Consider the following 16,620-nt stretch of genomic DNA (forward strand, 5'->3'; position numbering starts at 1 on the left):
CATAGAAATGGCTCCTGTCCTTGCAAACAAAATTCCAGGGAGAAAGGGATGACAAGTTGGCAGAAAGTCAATAGCCACTATCTAAATGTAACAAGCTGGTTCCTTGGCTTAAAATCCTGCAAGCAGAACTTGAAAATGAGCAAGCTGAGATAAAGAAATCACAACAGATTTGTGAGTTCAGAAGGGAGAGCCAAAAGCTGCAGCAACAGAGGGTGAAAGACCAAGGAAAAACCATATCCTGCAGCTTGAAACCAATGGAAAGAGATATGATAGAGAACCACAGACAGCTACAGCATAATTCTGATACTGTAAGCACCGGAAGTATCTATAATGCACAATCCTAGTTGCCATTTGTAGCAGTTGCCAGTTGCCAGGTGCAGCAGTTCCCCTTCCCTTCTAGGGACAAACTTCCAGATGAGGGTCCAAAAAGCTACTTGCAGAACTTTAAAGGTAAGACAGTGTCCTGAAGTCCTTAACTGAGTCCAAGCATAGAATTCTGTCTTGCACAGATATTTATGCAATAATCTAATTTCAAGCACTGATGAAACAATTTGCAATTTATTATTGCAAGTAAACAAGGGAACAAAAAGTTAAGATAATAAACATTTTTTTTTTCTTCTTCAAGAGGAAAAGGAATTAAAGGATCAGAATGAAAATGTTGCCTAGTTTTTTACCTTCTCACTTTCTTCAACTTTGCAGAAGATTGCAGATAGTTTTGTCTGTGTCTTGCATGGGTAAAGAAACATTAAAAACTGGACACAATATTCTAGATGCACTCCAATAATGATTAGAGATGTAGAAGCCACGCACAGATCTGCTTTGTTTATTTCCCATGACATCAAGAAGTTTATTTTCAATTTTCTTTTTTTTTTTTCTTTACCATTGACTTTATCTTAGCCATAGGTGGCTTTCTTACTTATTGATTACTCCATATGCAATTATATTTACACATTCTCTTACTGGCTATGTTTTATTTCCCTATTGTACTTTAGGTTTAAAATAGAAGTTTGCTTTCACAATATGTGACAATACTCACAATGATAAAACCAAGAGATTGGAGGTTGTTTGGATATACTCAGTGCTGCTAACAAATACTGCTGTAGTACATGGAGTTCACTTCCTGGGTGAGAAAGACTGGAATTATGAAATCCATGTACACAATGACATGAATCCACCAAATAGCCAACCTTTCATTGAATTAGTAGCAATAATTAACTTGCAGTGTAGAATAAAAATAGCTTTTTATCTTTGATGTCAACAACTTTGTTTCTACTCTTCACGCAGAGGGAAGATAAAAAATCTGGTGGCTAAAAATACTCTCTATGCTTTAAGCTGTATGTATTGCAAAACCACCACCCCCAACCCAAGTATTGCACAGAATCTTAAGCTGGGCAATCTTGAAGGCCAAAGGGAGCTCTGAAGTTCCTTTCCTGTTACCATTATATGGAGCATATGGAATCCATAAATCTGATTAAGCAATCATGGTTAGCAATTACAAATGTATCTACACTATTAGAGTTTTCATCCATTTTTCAATAAAAAATCTAATTATTTCATCAAGTTTGTGGAACACAATTTCCCATGTATTTCTATAAGAGGGATCTCCAGAGAGGTATCCTTTTCCTTTTTTTATTTTTCTTAGATAAAATACATAATCTGTGTGTGGCTGAGACAATTTCCTGCAATAGGGTAGCTAAAATTCCTTCCAGAAAAAAACTTGGGAGAGCACCAACATTCAAAAAACCACCACAATTCAGGCAAAAAATTTAGCAGATATCATTAAGAACTCCTGTGAACACTGGTTCATCTCTTGTACTACCACTCAACCAGAAGCAGCTGACAGGGCTTCCAGGGATGGGGGTTGCTGTATGACCCCTTTCTGCCTGCATCAATTTCAAGTTGATTCCCCACAGTTATAATCAATGGTGAGAAAGAATAATGTCAGCTTGACAGGTCTAAGTAGGAGTTTCTCACTGGGATTATTAATAACTACCACATACAATAGCTGTTTGTAATTTTGAAAATTACTATAGAAATTAAGGGGGGAAAAAATGCCTTATAATTCAATATCCATAGAACTATTTCTCTGAACTACAGAAAGTAATGAAGAGATAAATCTTGGTATATATTTTTTTAAAGTAATATTCTCTCTTCTAATTTCAGCAGACATGACAAAATATGGAAGAGTACAAATTCACCAACTATTAGGAAAAAAATTAAAGCCCTTGACACTTTCTGAAAGAAAAAAAAAAAAAAAATTACCTTATATGTGAGCCCCAGCAAAGTTTCAGAAAAAAATAGAAAGCAAAAATAACAAGTTACCTTTTTGGGGTGCACTGGAATAGGGGGTTACTTAACAAAACTATTGCATTGACCTGAACCTGAAAAGAATTGAGGAGGATGCGGTTCTTGGCACATGGTAGCAACTGCAAAATTCAACACCTACAGCAATGTCCACAGAAAAATAACTGAGAAAAAAAAAAAAAAAAAAAAAAAGCCCTCTGAACATTTTGCTAACATGTAAAATTCTGGGAAAACTCAGGGACCAAGTGATCCTCCTGATTGTCCCAACAAAATTTCCTTCTCCAGCACAAGCACGCTCTCTATCCTGGTCAGATTATATTGCAACATGTATCATGACACATCTTGTAGGCCATCCAAAAGTGAGAAACAGGAAGCAGAAAACAGGTTATGGCTGTACGTGTGGCGCTGCTCCTAAAAGTGCTTTGTTGAATTCATCTCTCATAGAAGGCACTGAGTAAATAATGAAGAGGTAGTCCATCTGATTACTGAACCCTTGGCCATGCCAAAAGCAAGTATGGATAAGCAAAAATAATAAGTCTGTACATAAACAGGTAATTGCCTTTTGCTGATATCTTCCAAGAGGAAACAACACATCTGGGAGATTTCATATAAGAAGTTCAAAATGTAAATGTAAGGTAAATATTACTTATAGATCACAGACTAGGAATTCTCACCCTTTTTGTTACGCACATTATGAAACTGAAGGCATATTTCCTTGTAACAGTTTTATGTGTAATTTCTAACTGAAAATCCTCTTTAAATGCAAAGATACAATTCTTGTACGTGACTGCAATAACATTCCCAGGGGCAACGTGAACTCCGAGTGAACACCAGTCTTCTCAGAATTAGCATCCAACATAACAGATGTCAAAGCTCAATGTCACAATAGTGGCAAATATTGTCAACACTTACTTTATTATGCATGCGAATAAATGCACAGAGCAGTCCATGCAAAAGGGAAAAAAACCTCTGCAGCTGATTTCATAGAGACTTTTCTTTCAAATTGCAACTTCTTTAATATGGGTAGAATACTTAGCACAAGAGAATGCAGCCTAGTTGGCTTTTAGGTAAAACTGTAACATTGGAGCTGTAACATTGGAACAGGAATTATTTTCAGATACACTGTTAATTAGCACCTTTCACAAACCCAGTAAGAGCACCATACAGGTTAATTAAACTGTAACATCAAGAACAGTTAGCTCAGATGGAAAAGCAGCACTTAAAGTACATGGTTACTGTATAGAAGACAGTGCTTCAGATCCGTCAGTGCCATATAGGAAACCTTCTACAGCATGCCAGTATTCTTTTACTTTCCTGAAGAAAAACAATTTGCTTTTCCCCAAAACAACCAAACCACGAGTAGGATAAAGACATCACCACCTGGTGAAAGACCTTTACAGAAAAAGTAATATTATACCATTGGGTGGATATTATCTCACTAGAAATACTTTTACCAGTAGCAATGAATGTTTTCCAGCGTTCATATTTACATGCCACTTTCAGTCAACATTAACAGCATTTCAGTAACATTTTCAGCATGCTAAAATAAGATTAAGCTGAGCTAGAATGGTTACTTCTGATAATTTTTAGTGAAATTTACAGACTCAAAATCAAATGAGTGAAATTGAAAAATGAAAGCCACAAGACTACATTTACCATTGTCATGACAGCAAGCTGCATATGCCCAAATGACAAATTGAAGTTGCCTCAAAATATAGAATGCATCTTAACAATACTCTTGTTTCATTTTACCCTGTATGCAAATTGCTGAATAAACTGTGGGAGAAAAGAGAAAGCATAGAGGCTGGTTTGGGCCTTGGCATTTTTATTTTCACTGAATGTTTTGATTGTAGGGCTTGGGAAAACTCTCCATTTTAATATCCTTTGTATCACATTTAACAAAAGGTCTACTGAGGTAAAGGCAATGTATGAGTATCATATTCATTGCCTATCATGCTTTGGGAAACTTTCAATTAAACCATCAAATATATGACTCAAAACCAGCTATTCTAGAGCAACATGGAATTAAGAGATTTGTTTCAGTGCTATGCATTATCCTTGGTCTTTCCAGAGGTATGTTAGGCTAGTCCCACAGAATCACAGAATATTCTGAGTTGGAAGGGATCCACCGTTATCCAGAAAAAACTGGGCTTGTTACCTAGTGTGCAAAAAAAAAAAAAAAAAAAAAAAAAAAAAAAAAAACAAACAAAACCACAAAAAGCCAGTAATTACACACTTGAGAGGCATTGATAATTTTTTTCGGAGTTGCACCAGCCTGAGTGCTCAGTGGTACTCCACAAATCAAGCACACCAACTATTCAAATGTTTCACTATTTATACATTTTAGCAAACAAAGGCATTAACGTTTATTATCTACAAGTTTCATATTTCTCTTATTAAGCTGTAGTCCATCTTTTATTGGTTAATGAGTCTCTCACTTCTCATGCTAATTAATCTGCATGCTCAGTCTTCCTCTGCTTAAGACTCAGGGGGTCTCTGGAGTCAGTGGTACGTGAGTTTGTGGCCGTGATCTCCACCTGTTGGAACTGCCTTTTATCCACTGAGGTAATTCAGCGTAGTTACAGGGTTTTTTAAGTTTAATCCTTATCTTGGAAGTTCTGCCAAATGTCCTTGCGGCCTGCAAATTCTGAATTCTTTGTGTCCACTATTATTGCTACATCCTCCTTCCCAGGTTCTGCCTAGGTCTGAGATCATTGTGGCATGTCAAAGCCTAAACCTCAACAAGGCATTTCTACCGACACGTAATTTGTCTTTCTAGCACCTGGGCATCGCACAGAGCTTGATGTTAGCCGCTGTTTGACAGATTACATCCTCAAATTCCACAGTCTGCAGCGCCACGAGGATCGTCCCAGTCCAAGTCCTGGCGCTGCGCAGGGCAAGGACCGCCCGCCCGGAGCGCTGTCCAAAGGCTCGGGGCGCGGGGAGCTCGGCGCCGCCGGCGCTTCCCCGGGAGCGGCGCCGGGAGCTCCGGAAGCGCCGCCCCGCCGGGCGCTCACGTGGCCGCCGCGCCTCCTGCCCGGCGGAGCCACGTCCGCGGAGGCGGAGCGGGGCGGGCACGGCCCCGGATGGAGCAGCGGGGGGAGGCGGCCCCAGCTGCCGCTCCAGCCCCAGCGCCCGCCGCCGCCGCCATTTAGACATCCCGCCGCGGCGACAGGGTGCGCGGGAGGGGTCGGGTCGCCGCGACCGCCGCCGCCGTCCTCATCACCGCCATGGCCCGTCTGTCGCAGCTGCTGCTGCTCGCCCTGCTCGTCTTCCCCGCCGCGCTGCTGCTCGGGGGCGCCCGCGGCGGCCCAGGTGAGGGCGGCCGCCGGCACTGCCGGGGAGCGGGGCTGGCGGGTGGGTGAGCGCCTGCGGGGGGTCTCCGCGGGCAGGGCGAGCCGCTCCGGCCGGGCTGCGGAAGCTCCGCCGAGGGGCGGCGGCGGCTCCGCTCATTCATCGCCCCGGCCGCCCGCGCACGTGGCGGCCGCGGCCGGAGCTGCGGCGCGGAGCCGCGGGGCCCCGGGCCCGTCCGAGGCGCTCCGGCCCCTGCAGCCCGGGTCGGGCAGGGCCCCGCGGGCTCCGGCCTCAGGCCCGGCCGTGACAGCGGCCCGGGAGAGCCGGAGAGCCCCTCCTGAGGGGGCGGCAGCGGGTTTGTCCTTCTCGCCGGCGGGGCCGGGTCCCACATACCCTAAGCCGGCGGGGCTGGGTCCCTCATTCCCCAGCAGATGCGCTGGCTGCCGCCCTGCCTTCCCACCTCGTCTGCCGCCACCCCCCGAGTGTCCTTGGCGGCTCCGAGGAGCGCTAATCTCTGTTTATGCTGTGGCGTTATCTGATTCACGATCTGGAAATTGCCTCCCCACTGCTAAGTTTGGGAAGGCAGGAGAGGTGGGGAAGGCTTCTCGCCCAGCTCCCGCAGTGGGCTGCGGCACACGCCGTGTACGAGTCCCTTCCCAGAGCTCTCCCGCTATTGCCACATCATCAGCGCCCCTGATATCCATGGAAAAGACCGTAAGGGGTCTGAGGGCGTGCTGGGCAGCAGATGGCAAAGGCTGCCTACAGCCTACCTGTATGCTGTTCATTTTTATTTTAAAGTCCCCCACCTTTATTGGTAAGAATTTTTGTAGAAATTAATTTTTTTTTACACACAAGTTTAAAATATCAAAATCACGGTACTTAAGGCTTAGGTTAAGTATTGCACATGGTCGAGCAAAAGTCTTTGAGTGTGCCTTCTAAAGACACTTGAGAGGTGAGGTTGTGTTTACTCTTTCTAGCACTGACTGGCAATTCTTAATTCCTTGGATATGCTTGTCCTGTTCAGGGATTCCTATTTCCCATGAAAATTTAAAAATATTTATTTTAAATTTTGTATTTATAGCAGCTAGGTCTTTTTTCAGACTTATGTAAATCAGTTATCCATTCATTTCTACTCTTTCCTGTTCAGAAAGCGTTATGTTTGTTAAAAATAAAAAACCCAAGCCTGTAATTTTGTGCACGTTTTAGATCTCAGCCTTGTTTGCATGTGCTCCGAACTGCAAACAGACAGAACTTTGTCCCGTGGCCAGTATTTTTATTAATCATATGTGCCCAGTATTTGAATGTATGAGGCTAGGCTCCATGAAAGCAAAGAGGCAATGGACTATCAGATTGCACTTGTTGTGGAGCCTTGCTCTAGGTCACGTTTCTTTTCTGACTGGTGTAGTGGTTCTGTTGGATATATGGCTGTACATGCTGTTAAGGAGATCGTAGTGAAAAAGACATTCTTTAGGTTTCACAACTTGGATGAAAATAGGTTGAAAAAAAAAAAAACTTTTTAGGTACCTTTCAGAGTGTTAAAGTGTTTTCAGTATGCTAATAACTTGTTAGATTTGCTAGTCTTAGAAGAAACAGTACTTACTAAATTAATTTCATGGTAATAGGAATGCCTTATTTCCACTTTTGTAATTGCAAAATTGAATTATTTTCATACATTAGCATTTTCAAAAATTGAACAATAGCTTTTAAGGTAAATTGGTTGCCTTTTGCAAATGTAGGCATTGCTGTGTGAATGCTGAACGTTTTGTCATCCAGCTGTAAATTTTTGGTTTTGAACCTAGTGGCAGATAACTGAGTAATCTGTTATCTGAGTTATCTATAAGTGAAAAACCTTTTAGCGAAGAAATAAGGCTGAAAGATCAACAGAGACATCATTTGAATAGGAGGTTTTTGCAACTGAGGCTTCAAAACACTGTATTGCACGGGTTTTCAAGAAGTTCCTCAAACATTAGTTGGAGAATTGTACTTAAATATCAGTTTTTTTGTTGGTTAACTAGACATTTAAAATACTTTCTTGGATTTGCGTTTTGTTTTGGCAGGTTTATTAGTCGCAGCTCAAGATGCTACAGAGGATGAGGAAGCTGTAGAAGATACTATAGTTGAAGATGAGGATGATGAAGCTGAAGTTGAAGAAGATGAGCCTACAGACTTGGTAATTGTACATTAATATTACTTCAAAAGTATGAATTAGACTAGAAGTGCTTGAAGCTGGATAACTTAAATAGTTTAGTTTACTTACATTGCTTTTTTCAGGTGGCTATTTCCACGTATCTGATTAAGCTTGTGTTCACTTTGAAGTGTCAGAAGGATTTATCTTTTGTTTTTGAATTACCAGTTTAAAAAACCACATGGGAACAACCCAATTTCTGACTATCAAAACTGTAGGCCACAAAAGAAAAAATAAACCAGACCATGAAGTGGGAGAACCACATTCTCGTAGGAGCTCACTGTGTAAGAATATAAAAAGGTAAAAGATTTTAGAAAGTAGATATAAAGTTGAGAAAATTTTTCTATCTGAAGTTGCACCTCAGTAAACTGAGAAGAACACTGGGGGATAGAACTACTTCATTCTGGCTTCTTTGGTATTGGTTTCTAAGAGCAACAGAGTTCTTAGTTAAGCTCAGAATGAATTCTAAAACCCTTGTTAAAAAAAATACAGCTATCTAAGTTTACAACACAAATTCAAAAAATTACCCAGAAAATAAAAAACATAGAAGTTGAATGTTTTACATAGTTTTTTACATAGTTTTGTGATCTGCTTGTAGCAGTGGAGTGTTAGGCTTGCTAGACACTTAATGTGCTTAGAATGGTGCAAAATTTTTTCAAATCTCTGATGTACATTAAAGAAGTTTGGGACATTAGTAAGAGAAGACATGCATAATAAAAATGCAGATTTGATAAAGTGTTACTTGATTCTATGAGATCTTACGGTTGCTCTAAAGTTGGTGAGCTTATGGTTGACCAGCTTTGCTAAGTTGTAGAAGATATGCTATGTCAACATTGACAGAAGATTATTAAATAAAGTTTTGGATATAATTTCCTTTTAATTATTTTTTACTCATGTACAAAACATGGTACTTTTTTGGCAGTTTCTTTTATTTGTCACTCAAATAAAAGGGTTTTTCATAGTGTCTTGGAATCAAGATGCCACATGCTCAGCTCAACTAGGGAACTGGTTCCCTAGTTCATGGTACATTTATGACTGATCCAGTAGGATTTCCACTGCTTCGGGAGGTTGTTTAAGCACTGAAATCAAATGATTCAACTGACTTGCCAGCACTTAGCTGAGACTGTTCAATACTGGGTCAGCCTTGTTTTTGTTTGGTGGGGACGGTGGTGATCCCATGATGCCCGAGTGGAAAATAAGCCCTTAATGCTTGCATTTGTCAAATTAAAAAGTGATTCATCACAAGGTGAGCTTGAACAAGTGAGTCCATGGATTTCTGTAGTTCCAATAGCCTAACCTTTTCCAGGCATACATAACACTTAACTAATTAAAACTGAATAGAAAGCTGCCATAAATACTCCCTGTAGTGAAAGTAACTAATTTGTTTTATGGCTGTCTTTATTTGGAAATGCTTGTTTTCTAACTAGAAAGAGCTTAGATGTGAACACGTAACATTTAGATTCTATTCTTTTCCTTCCACCCTCAGACGGAAGCCTTACTGATGCTTTTTGATTCCAAACCCTTCAATAGAGCTAAATGTAGTTCAGATTAGTCACTGTGTCAAATATAACAAGTAGAAAGATAAATACTGAAAGGGATGCTCAGCAAATCTTAGAGGGAGAAGAGACTATGGTGCAAATCCTGCAAGAACAGGATTTGGTACAAATACTTGACACTGTATGGGACTCTCATGAACCAAGCATGGTTTTTGCTTCACTGTTCATTATAGGATTTTTCAAAAAAGTCTCTTGTCTTAGACAGAAGAAAAAGAGGAAGAAGACTTGTCAGGAGAACCTAAAGCCTCACCTAGTGCTGATACAACCATCTTATTTGTCAAAGGGGAAGGTAAGAGTCCTGCTAATGCACCATTCTCTTTACTGTTGCTTAGACTACATCAGTGTTTGCCTAAAACAGTGAAACCACAGAGCCTGTTCTAGATGCTCTCTGTTTAGAATTGGCTGTGTGTGGTGTGTGAGATTTCTTATGATTAATTTTTTTTTTTTGTATTTCAGACTTTCCGGCGAACAACATAGTAAAATTTCTGGTGGGCTTCACCAATAAGGGTACAGAGGATTTCATTGTTGAGTCTCTCGATGCTTCTTTCCGGTACCCTCAAGACTATCAGTTTTATATCCAGAACTTCACAGCTCTCTCTCTGAACACAGTAGTTCCACCACAGAGACAAGCCACGTTTGAGTACTCCTTCATCCCTGCTGAGCCTATGGGTGGTCGTCCTTTCGGTCTGGTTATCAATCTCAACTACAGAGATGCAAGTGTAAGCCCGATGCTCCAGTTCATTTGAATCTTTCTAGTTCATCATGAGATGTCAGGAGGGAGCTGCTTAGCCAAGTACCTCTCCAGAAAGTGAATGCCTCTGTAATATTTAAGTAAATCAGTGGATACATAAGCATAACAAGGGATTGCCTACATGCACTTGAAGTTATATCAGCAGTGGAAGTTGAGGTGTCTTAGAACTGTAGAGGGCAGCAAAATATTTGTGCTTTTGTTGCATTTGTGCTTTGTGTTGAGTGAAACTAGCATAACTTAAAACCTTAAAGTCTTGTGCAGGAGTTGCTGCTTTTTAGAATTTCTCCAAGAACATGGAAAAAGGTAAATGTTTGTGTAGGTGTTGAAATGAATTTAAAATGTTATGTGCAAACTTTGTTCTAGGGCAACATTTTTCAAGATGCTGTCTTCAATCAAACTGTTACAATTATTGAAAAAGAAGATGGGCTGGATGGAGAAACGTAAGGAGAATGGAGATCCAGTTTTAGTTGGTGCACTGGTAGAATAGGATATTGGTGGTGCCATTGGAAATAGTTCTTATATTGTTGTTTTATTGAGTGTTAGTCTGCTGTGTTTTGTTTATGATGTAGCAGCATTTGGCAAACTGAAAATACAAATTTTACCCAAAATTAAGATCTCTGTTATTAGTGGGGGTCTTCAGGACTTCAGTATGTCAGTGAGAAGCTGACAGATGTGCTCAGAGGGCTTAAGCCTGGAATAGGACCTGATGTTATACAGCTACATAGCAATTCAAAGCTGTTAAGCTTCTGTTATGCTACTGTGCTTTTTCCTAAGAGATAAAAGATACAGAGAATGCATAGTATCAGGCTGTGGGTCCTGCTGTCAGGACTGGAATAGCTTTCTTCTGGAACACTGCAGGGTAATGTTAAGTTTATGTAAACTAAGATGTATTTGGAGTGCCAAATAGCACAGCAAAGAATGACTGAGTTCCTCTAACCCCTGTCTGTAGTAGGTATCTTTCAGGAGTGATTTTTTCAGACTTGGGTAGATCTGACACACCAAGTATATTTCAAGCATATGTTGTGCTAAAATGCTATTAAATATTGTAGCACTGGAGTGGAATTTTAAGTGAAGCTGTGCATTAAAAAAGTTGATCTTCATAAATACCTGTAGACAGTACTGAATATGTGAATTGTCCTGCCACAGGTAGAAATTGCCTTTTGAGAAAGCTGGCTTTTTAAAAATGTTGTCCAAAAGAAATAGCTGTTGCATTAATTTGTATTTCTCAAGTATAATGGTTTAAGTGAAAGAACAGTTGGTCATGTGAAAATATGTGATGCTCTGAAAAGGAACTCTTAGATACAATTCAGATACTAGAATCAGTTTGCATGAATGTCCTGTGAATAGATAGTTGCCCTGTAACAGGTATTTAAATTAAGTATCTTCTTTAGTTAAACTCCATAATTTCCTTTATTATGAATGAAAGTTCAGATGTTCAGCTTGGAATAAGTTCTTTACCTGTAAATTCCTTAATACCCAAATCAACTTTGTAGCTTAGGTTTACCTATTGTTAGGTATCAACAGATACTATAGATAAAATTCTTTCAAAACAAACCAGAATGTACAGATTAAGAAAATTGATTTTGTAGGTAGAATTCTAACTGTGAAACACAGAACAGCATAAGCAAAGTCTTTCAAAGCTCTTTTGCAAATTAAGTGTCCTAGCAGTACTTGCTTTGCAACAGCATGCTAAAAGCATATAAGAGACTTTTAAGGGTTTTATAAGTGATTAAATCTGTCACAGACCTAAATATTGCCTGTGACCCAATATCTTGAAACTTGGTGATAGTGCAAAAGAATTCTTGAAGTTACTAAATTTCAGTATTTATTTATTATAACATTTTTCTAATCTATACAGAGTTTTTCAAATGTTCTGTTTTTCACAATTAAATTTATGATTATTCTGACTTGGATTTTAGAAACTGTAATTACATGATAGTTGTTAGAACTGTAGTTTCAGATTCCTTGGGTATTTTCCCCACTTGCCCCCTACAGAAGTTCTTGGGAATGTTTAAGTGGATGTGTGGCGCCTCTTCATATGCTGTCTTCAAAAGTTAACATTTTTAGTTAATGCATTGTTTCTTAAACTGTTTTCTAAAGGATCTTCATGTACATGTTCCTTGCTGGACTTGGTCTGCTGGTCATTGTTGGTCTACATCAGCTACTAGAGTCTAGGAAGGTGAGTGGTGTGTTTATTTGTGTACTTGTTAATACAAAATCTTTGTGAAAAGAAAGCAATTCTGTGATTGCTTCTGGCATATGATGGTAAAGGTAGAAGATTTATTTTTAGAACCTTAGAGGTTACTGGGAAACTAGAGCATTTAAAAAATGTTTCTAATGGAAGATACTTTGCTGAGCTCATGCCCTTTGGGTCTCTGCGCTTTGGCTCTACACTGAAGTGGTTGAATTGGAATATCACTGGGTGTCTGTGTTTACTGATTCAGTACTTACTTTCCCCATGCTCTCTATTTCTGCCTATTAGTCTAATCCAGGTCAGACTTCAGGGGAGAGCAGCTTTATTTAGTTCTTAGCAAAGCTTTGCCATAATGTTGATTATTTCGCAAGGTTGGGTCACATGTAAGAACGTTATGCTAATCTGAGAAAGCAAAACTAAACTCATCATCACAAAGTTCGACTGATCATCAGTAAAAGGTATAATGAATTTACCAAGCTATGCATGAAATCATGGTGCCTGAATGTGGAATAAATGTTGTGAAGTGTTAGAAGTGTTAATGCAAAGCGTAGAGGAATAAATTGCCAGTGGGAAATACAGCTCTGTACATTGACTAGCTTTAAGTTTGTACCTTAGTGAAATAATTGTAGTTCACTAAATATTGCTTTTTTTAGTAATTTCTAATACTTGTGCTATCCAAGTCTTACTGAAAAGAAACATCTTTCTTCTTTCTTGAATTTTCAGAGGAAAAGACCAGTACAGAAAGTAGAAATGGGAACATCAAATCAGAACGATGTTGATATGAGCTGGATTCCCCAGGAAACTTTAAATCAAATAAGTAAGTAGTCTGCCTTTCACAAACTAGACTATAACAAACTTGACTTGATCAGCTAATTGTAAGTGAGAAGTAGCTGATACCAATTTCTTAGAATAGCATTTATCTTCTAGGGAGTAACAAATTGTCTCAAGCACTGTACTTAAGGATGAGATTATTACTTTAGTAGTCCATTCCTTGTAGAACAAACTTCATTGGTTGATAAGATAATGACTACTGGTGACTTTTATGATTTGTTCTGTAGAGTATTTTTCAACAGTGTAAGATCTCTACCCAAAACCTGGATTGCAAAGATGGTTTAAAAGTAGCTGTCATCTCAGAGTTTCTGTAAGTTGTTTGGAAGTTTACCTATAGACCAGAGTCTTAAATAAGCTTTAGAAGTGTGTTTTAACTAAAGCCCCATAGATACTTGTTATTGATGTCTTTCACAAATCCAAAAGTTCTATTTGATACCTGAAATGCCAACACTAAACCAAATATCTGATTTCTTTAGATTGCTGACATTTCTAACTTCTCTTACTCTTTCTTCTCTTTTGCTTTCTCATTGCTTCAGTGCAAAGTAGAAGAGGTGAGGTAGACTCTTTGTGAACTGCAGAGTGAAAAGTGCTTAGTGTGTTGTCCATGTAATAATTAGGCATGGATAGAAATACAGCTTCCTGCATGCTGTGACTGGTGATGTAGCATGAGCAGTGAAAGATGCAGAACAGATGCATGCAATGGCATACATTTTATATACTTCTAAATTTGTTTTCATGTATTTTGTGGGTATATTTCTGATTATATTGTAGAAACATAGTATCAGTAGAATATTGATGAAGTATTGCTGTCTTCTATCATGGTTCCCAGAATTCTTTTTCTAAAAGGCAGATTGGATTTTATACTATTGCCTTCCCCACTAACTTCGGTGTATCATGCTGATAAACTCCTGTCATCATTGAGGTTTTCTCACCTCACAGCAGTGACTGCTACTGAAGTGCATCCTACACGAGATGCAGAGAGTTTGAAAACCCTTTGCAGGAGCTACCCTTCCTTGGCAAGGACTGCTGTTTGGCTCAAATAAGCATATTCTGAGCTTCATTTGGTGCAGAAGGGCTAGAGGCCTTAGCTGTGCTATGAAATTATGCCAGGAGTTGATGATTTTGGGCTTTTTAAAATTCCTTTACCCTTTTTAAGAGTACTTACACAGCATAGATATAAAGACTAGTCCTTTACTTGTGAAGATAAGTGTTCTTATACACTTGCTTCTGTTAGACACTAGAATAGTATAAAATCCAGACATAGGAATTTGAAAAGCCTCAATCTAGCAAGAAACGCTGAAGGTCTAAATGCTACTTTTTGCTAAAAAGCAAGCTGACATTAAAAGGGTTCAAAATCTGGTAATGTTTGGGCCCCACCACTGTCCATTTCTTAAGCCAAATAGATATTCATATCTTAATGCTTGAAGTTTAGGAAAAATGAATGGTTAAGTTGTTCTTACTTGCAGTTTTCTCAGCTCCAGGTTAGTTTCAATTAGAACTCTACACTAGAATTCTTTAAAATACACAATGTTTAAGATCTCAGATATTCTTGACTTTTTTGTTATTGACACTTCATACTGTACTGATTGGCCTGTAAGGGCATGATGGCTGTTCCTTGTATTTGAACATATTCTAAATAGGGAGGTTATTGGAGATTGCTATGTGCATCTGGTGACTAATTTTCTTAAACAGAACAATCACTTCAGCACTTAATGCAAAGTACTGAAGGTTACTGAAAGTATTCTCTGCAATAATCATAAACTATGGAAGGGTTTGGTTTGGAAGGGGCCTTAAAGATCACCCAGTCAATGTGGATGCTTCCTGAAAAAGTGCAGTTTTCCACAACAAAGACACTTTTCTTTTGCTGTTAGTTGTATAAATGTGGAAATATTACATGCAAGACATAGCTGTCTAAAGAAGAGTCAGTCTTATATTATTCATGCATGTAAACTCAAGGCAGTGGTCATCAAAATAATTAATTTAACTTTCCAGAAGTGTAATTACTGAACATGAAAATTGTCTAAGCAACCCAGCCTGCAGTTTCACATAGGGATGACAGGGTTTTGTTTGGGTTTGGGTTTTTTTTGCATTTTAGTAACTGACAAATAGAACAAGCCTTACCCCCTGTGGTTGTTGCATGTTACAGAATGGTGTGTTTGGGAGGAGAAAAATACAGGCTTATGTAACAATTGTAATTGATGCAACTATCACTTTTTTTTTTATCTAGATAAAGCCTCACCGAGGAGGTTGCCCTACAAGAGGGCACAGAAGAGACCAGTGGGCTCTGATGAGTAATGTTAACTAGTGCAACAGTTGAACCTTTACTAATTCTGCCTGTTTGGTTTTTTGGATTGGAGTAGTGCAGAGAACCCATACCACCATAAGGAAAATACTGCTAAACATTTGGACTGAACAGATTAACTGAATGGTGTTAATATTACTGAAAATGCACTTCTCTCTTAATTTGTTTTTGGTTTTTTTTTTAATTGTTGGGGGTTGGGGGAGGTAGCCATTAAGATTTGTGCCTGCGTGTGTAAAGCGGTTGGTCTTAACAGAAACGTGTTACCTGAAATGTGCCTTTAGAGTTCTTTGTAATGCTGGCTTGTCATCTGTACATTGTCATTGAAGGATTTCTCTCCTCTCCCTAATATGAATGTCTGGTGACTTTAATCTGTCTTGATTGTATCATATCTGTATCAGAGCCTGAATGCAATTGTTCTTATTCAGTCAGTAGCTCTTTACAAGGTGCGCACACTGAAGGTTGAGTGTGTGGTCCTGTCTCAGTGGCCAGACACTGATCGTCTCAACTTCTGCATAATTTCATTCTAAAGGCACAATTGGGTATAGCTGCTTGTAGTGGTAGATATTTTGCTGCTGTTTTGATCTGGGCATGCAGTGACCTAAAAATCTGAACTTAGCTGCATAGATGTTAGGAAGACTTGCACAGCAGCAGAACTTGTGAAGCATGGAATTTGTGTGCTGAATTGGTATTATTACATAAATTTCTTTTTTATACCAAATTTGTTAAATGGTTAGTTATTGAATCGTGCCAGCATCTTAGGTATTCAGATTATAGTGGTAGTTCTGCAATGTTTACTCAAGAAACTGTTGAAAAAGCCAGAAAAACTTTTCATTGAGTTCTTGGTTCTCTCTCCTAAGAACTAGAATGTCATATGTATCAAAACACCAATTTATTTTTTTAAAGCTTTACAAGGATTTGCTGTACACACTTGAAACTGAATTTGAAAAGCAGTTGGATTCAAATAATTATTTTTATTGGCAAACTATTTAATTCACTGTTTACAGTTTTTAAATCTGAGACATCTTTACATTGGTCAGTACATTTGTCTGAGGTTTTTTTCACTTAGTCTTTCTTAACTAGTAACACAGACATATATTCATCACTAGCTGCATGTTGGTTCAGTAGTAAAGCAGAAAAGCTGTGTGCAAAATCAAAGCAAGATTTCTTTTTGTGGCTTACATGATTACCAGGTATTGAGGTATC

At 39.0% G+C, this 16,620-nt stretch overlaps 1 protein-coding gene across 2 annotated transcripts; it reads left to right on the top strand.

The window, feature by feature from the left end:
• The first annotated feature begins 5,371 nt into the window (after positions 1 to 5,371).
• On the top strand, positions 5,372 to 16,135 carry SSR1 (signal sequence receptor subunit 1). 2 transcript variants are annotated; one of them, XM_021534617.2, is made up of 9 exons: positions 5,372 to 5,619; positions 7,656 to 7,768; positions 9,541 to 9,628; positions 9,796 to 10,058; positions 10,454 to 10,530; positions 12,191 to 12,269; positions 13,008 to 13,101; positions 13,652 to 13,666; positions 15,343 to 16,135. In XM_021534617.2, exons 1-9 carry the CDS (start codon positions 5,535 to 5,537, stop codon positions 15,408 to 15,410), a joined length of 882 nt encoding a protein of 293 aa, XP_021390292.1. In that variant the 5' UTR covers positions 5,372 to 5,534; the 3' UTR covers positions 15,411 to 16,135. The 2 variants fall into 2 exon arrangements, with proteins under 2 accessions (XP_021390292.1, XP_021390302.1); XM_021534627.2 differs by lacking the exon at positions 13,652 to 13,666 and having other exon boundaries at positions 5,373 to 5,619.
• The last annotated feature ends 485 nt before the right edge of the window (positions 16,136 to 16,620 follow it).

This window comes from Lonchura striata, chromosome 1, assembly GCF_046129695.1.
Source record: "Lonchura striata isolate bLonStr1 chromosome 1, bLonStr1.mat, whole genome shotgun sequence".
NCBI classification, from domain to species: Eukaryota; Metazoa; Chordata; class Aves; order Passeriformes; family Estrildidae; genus Lonchura; species Lonchura striata.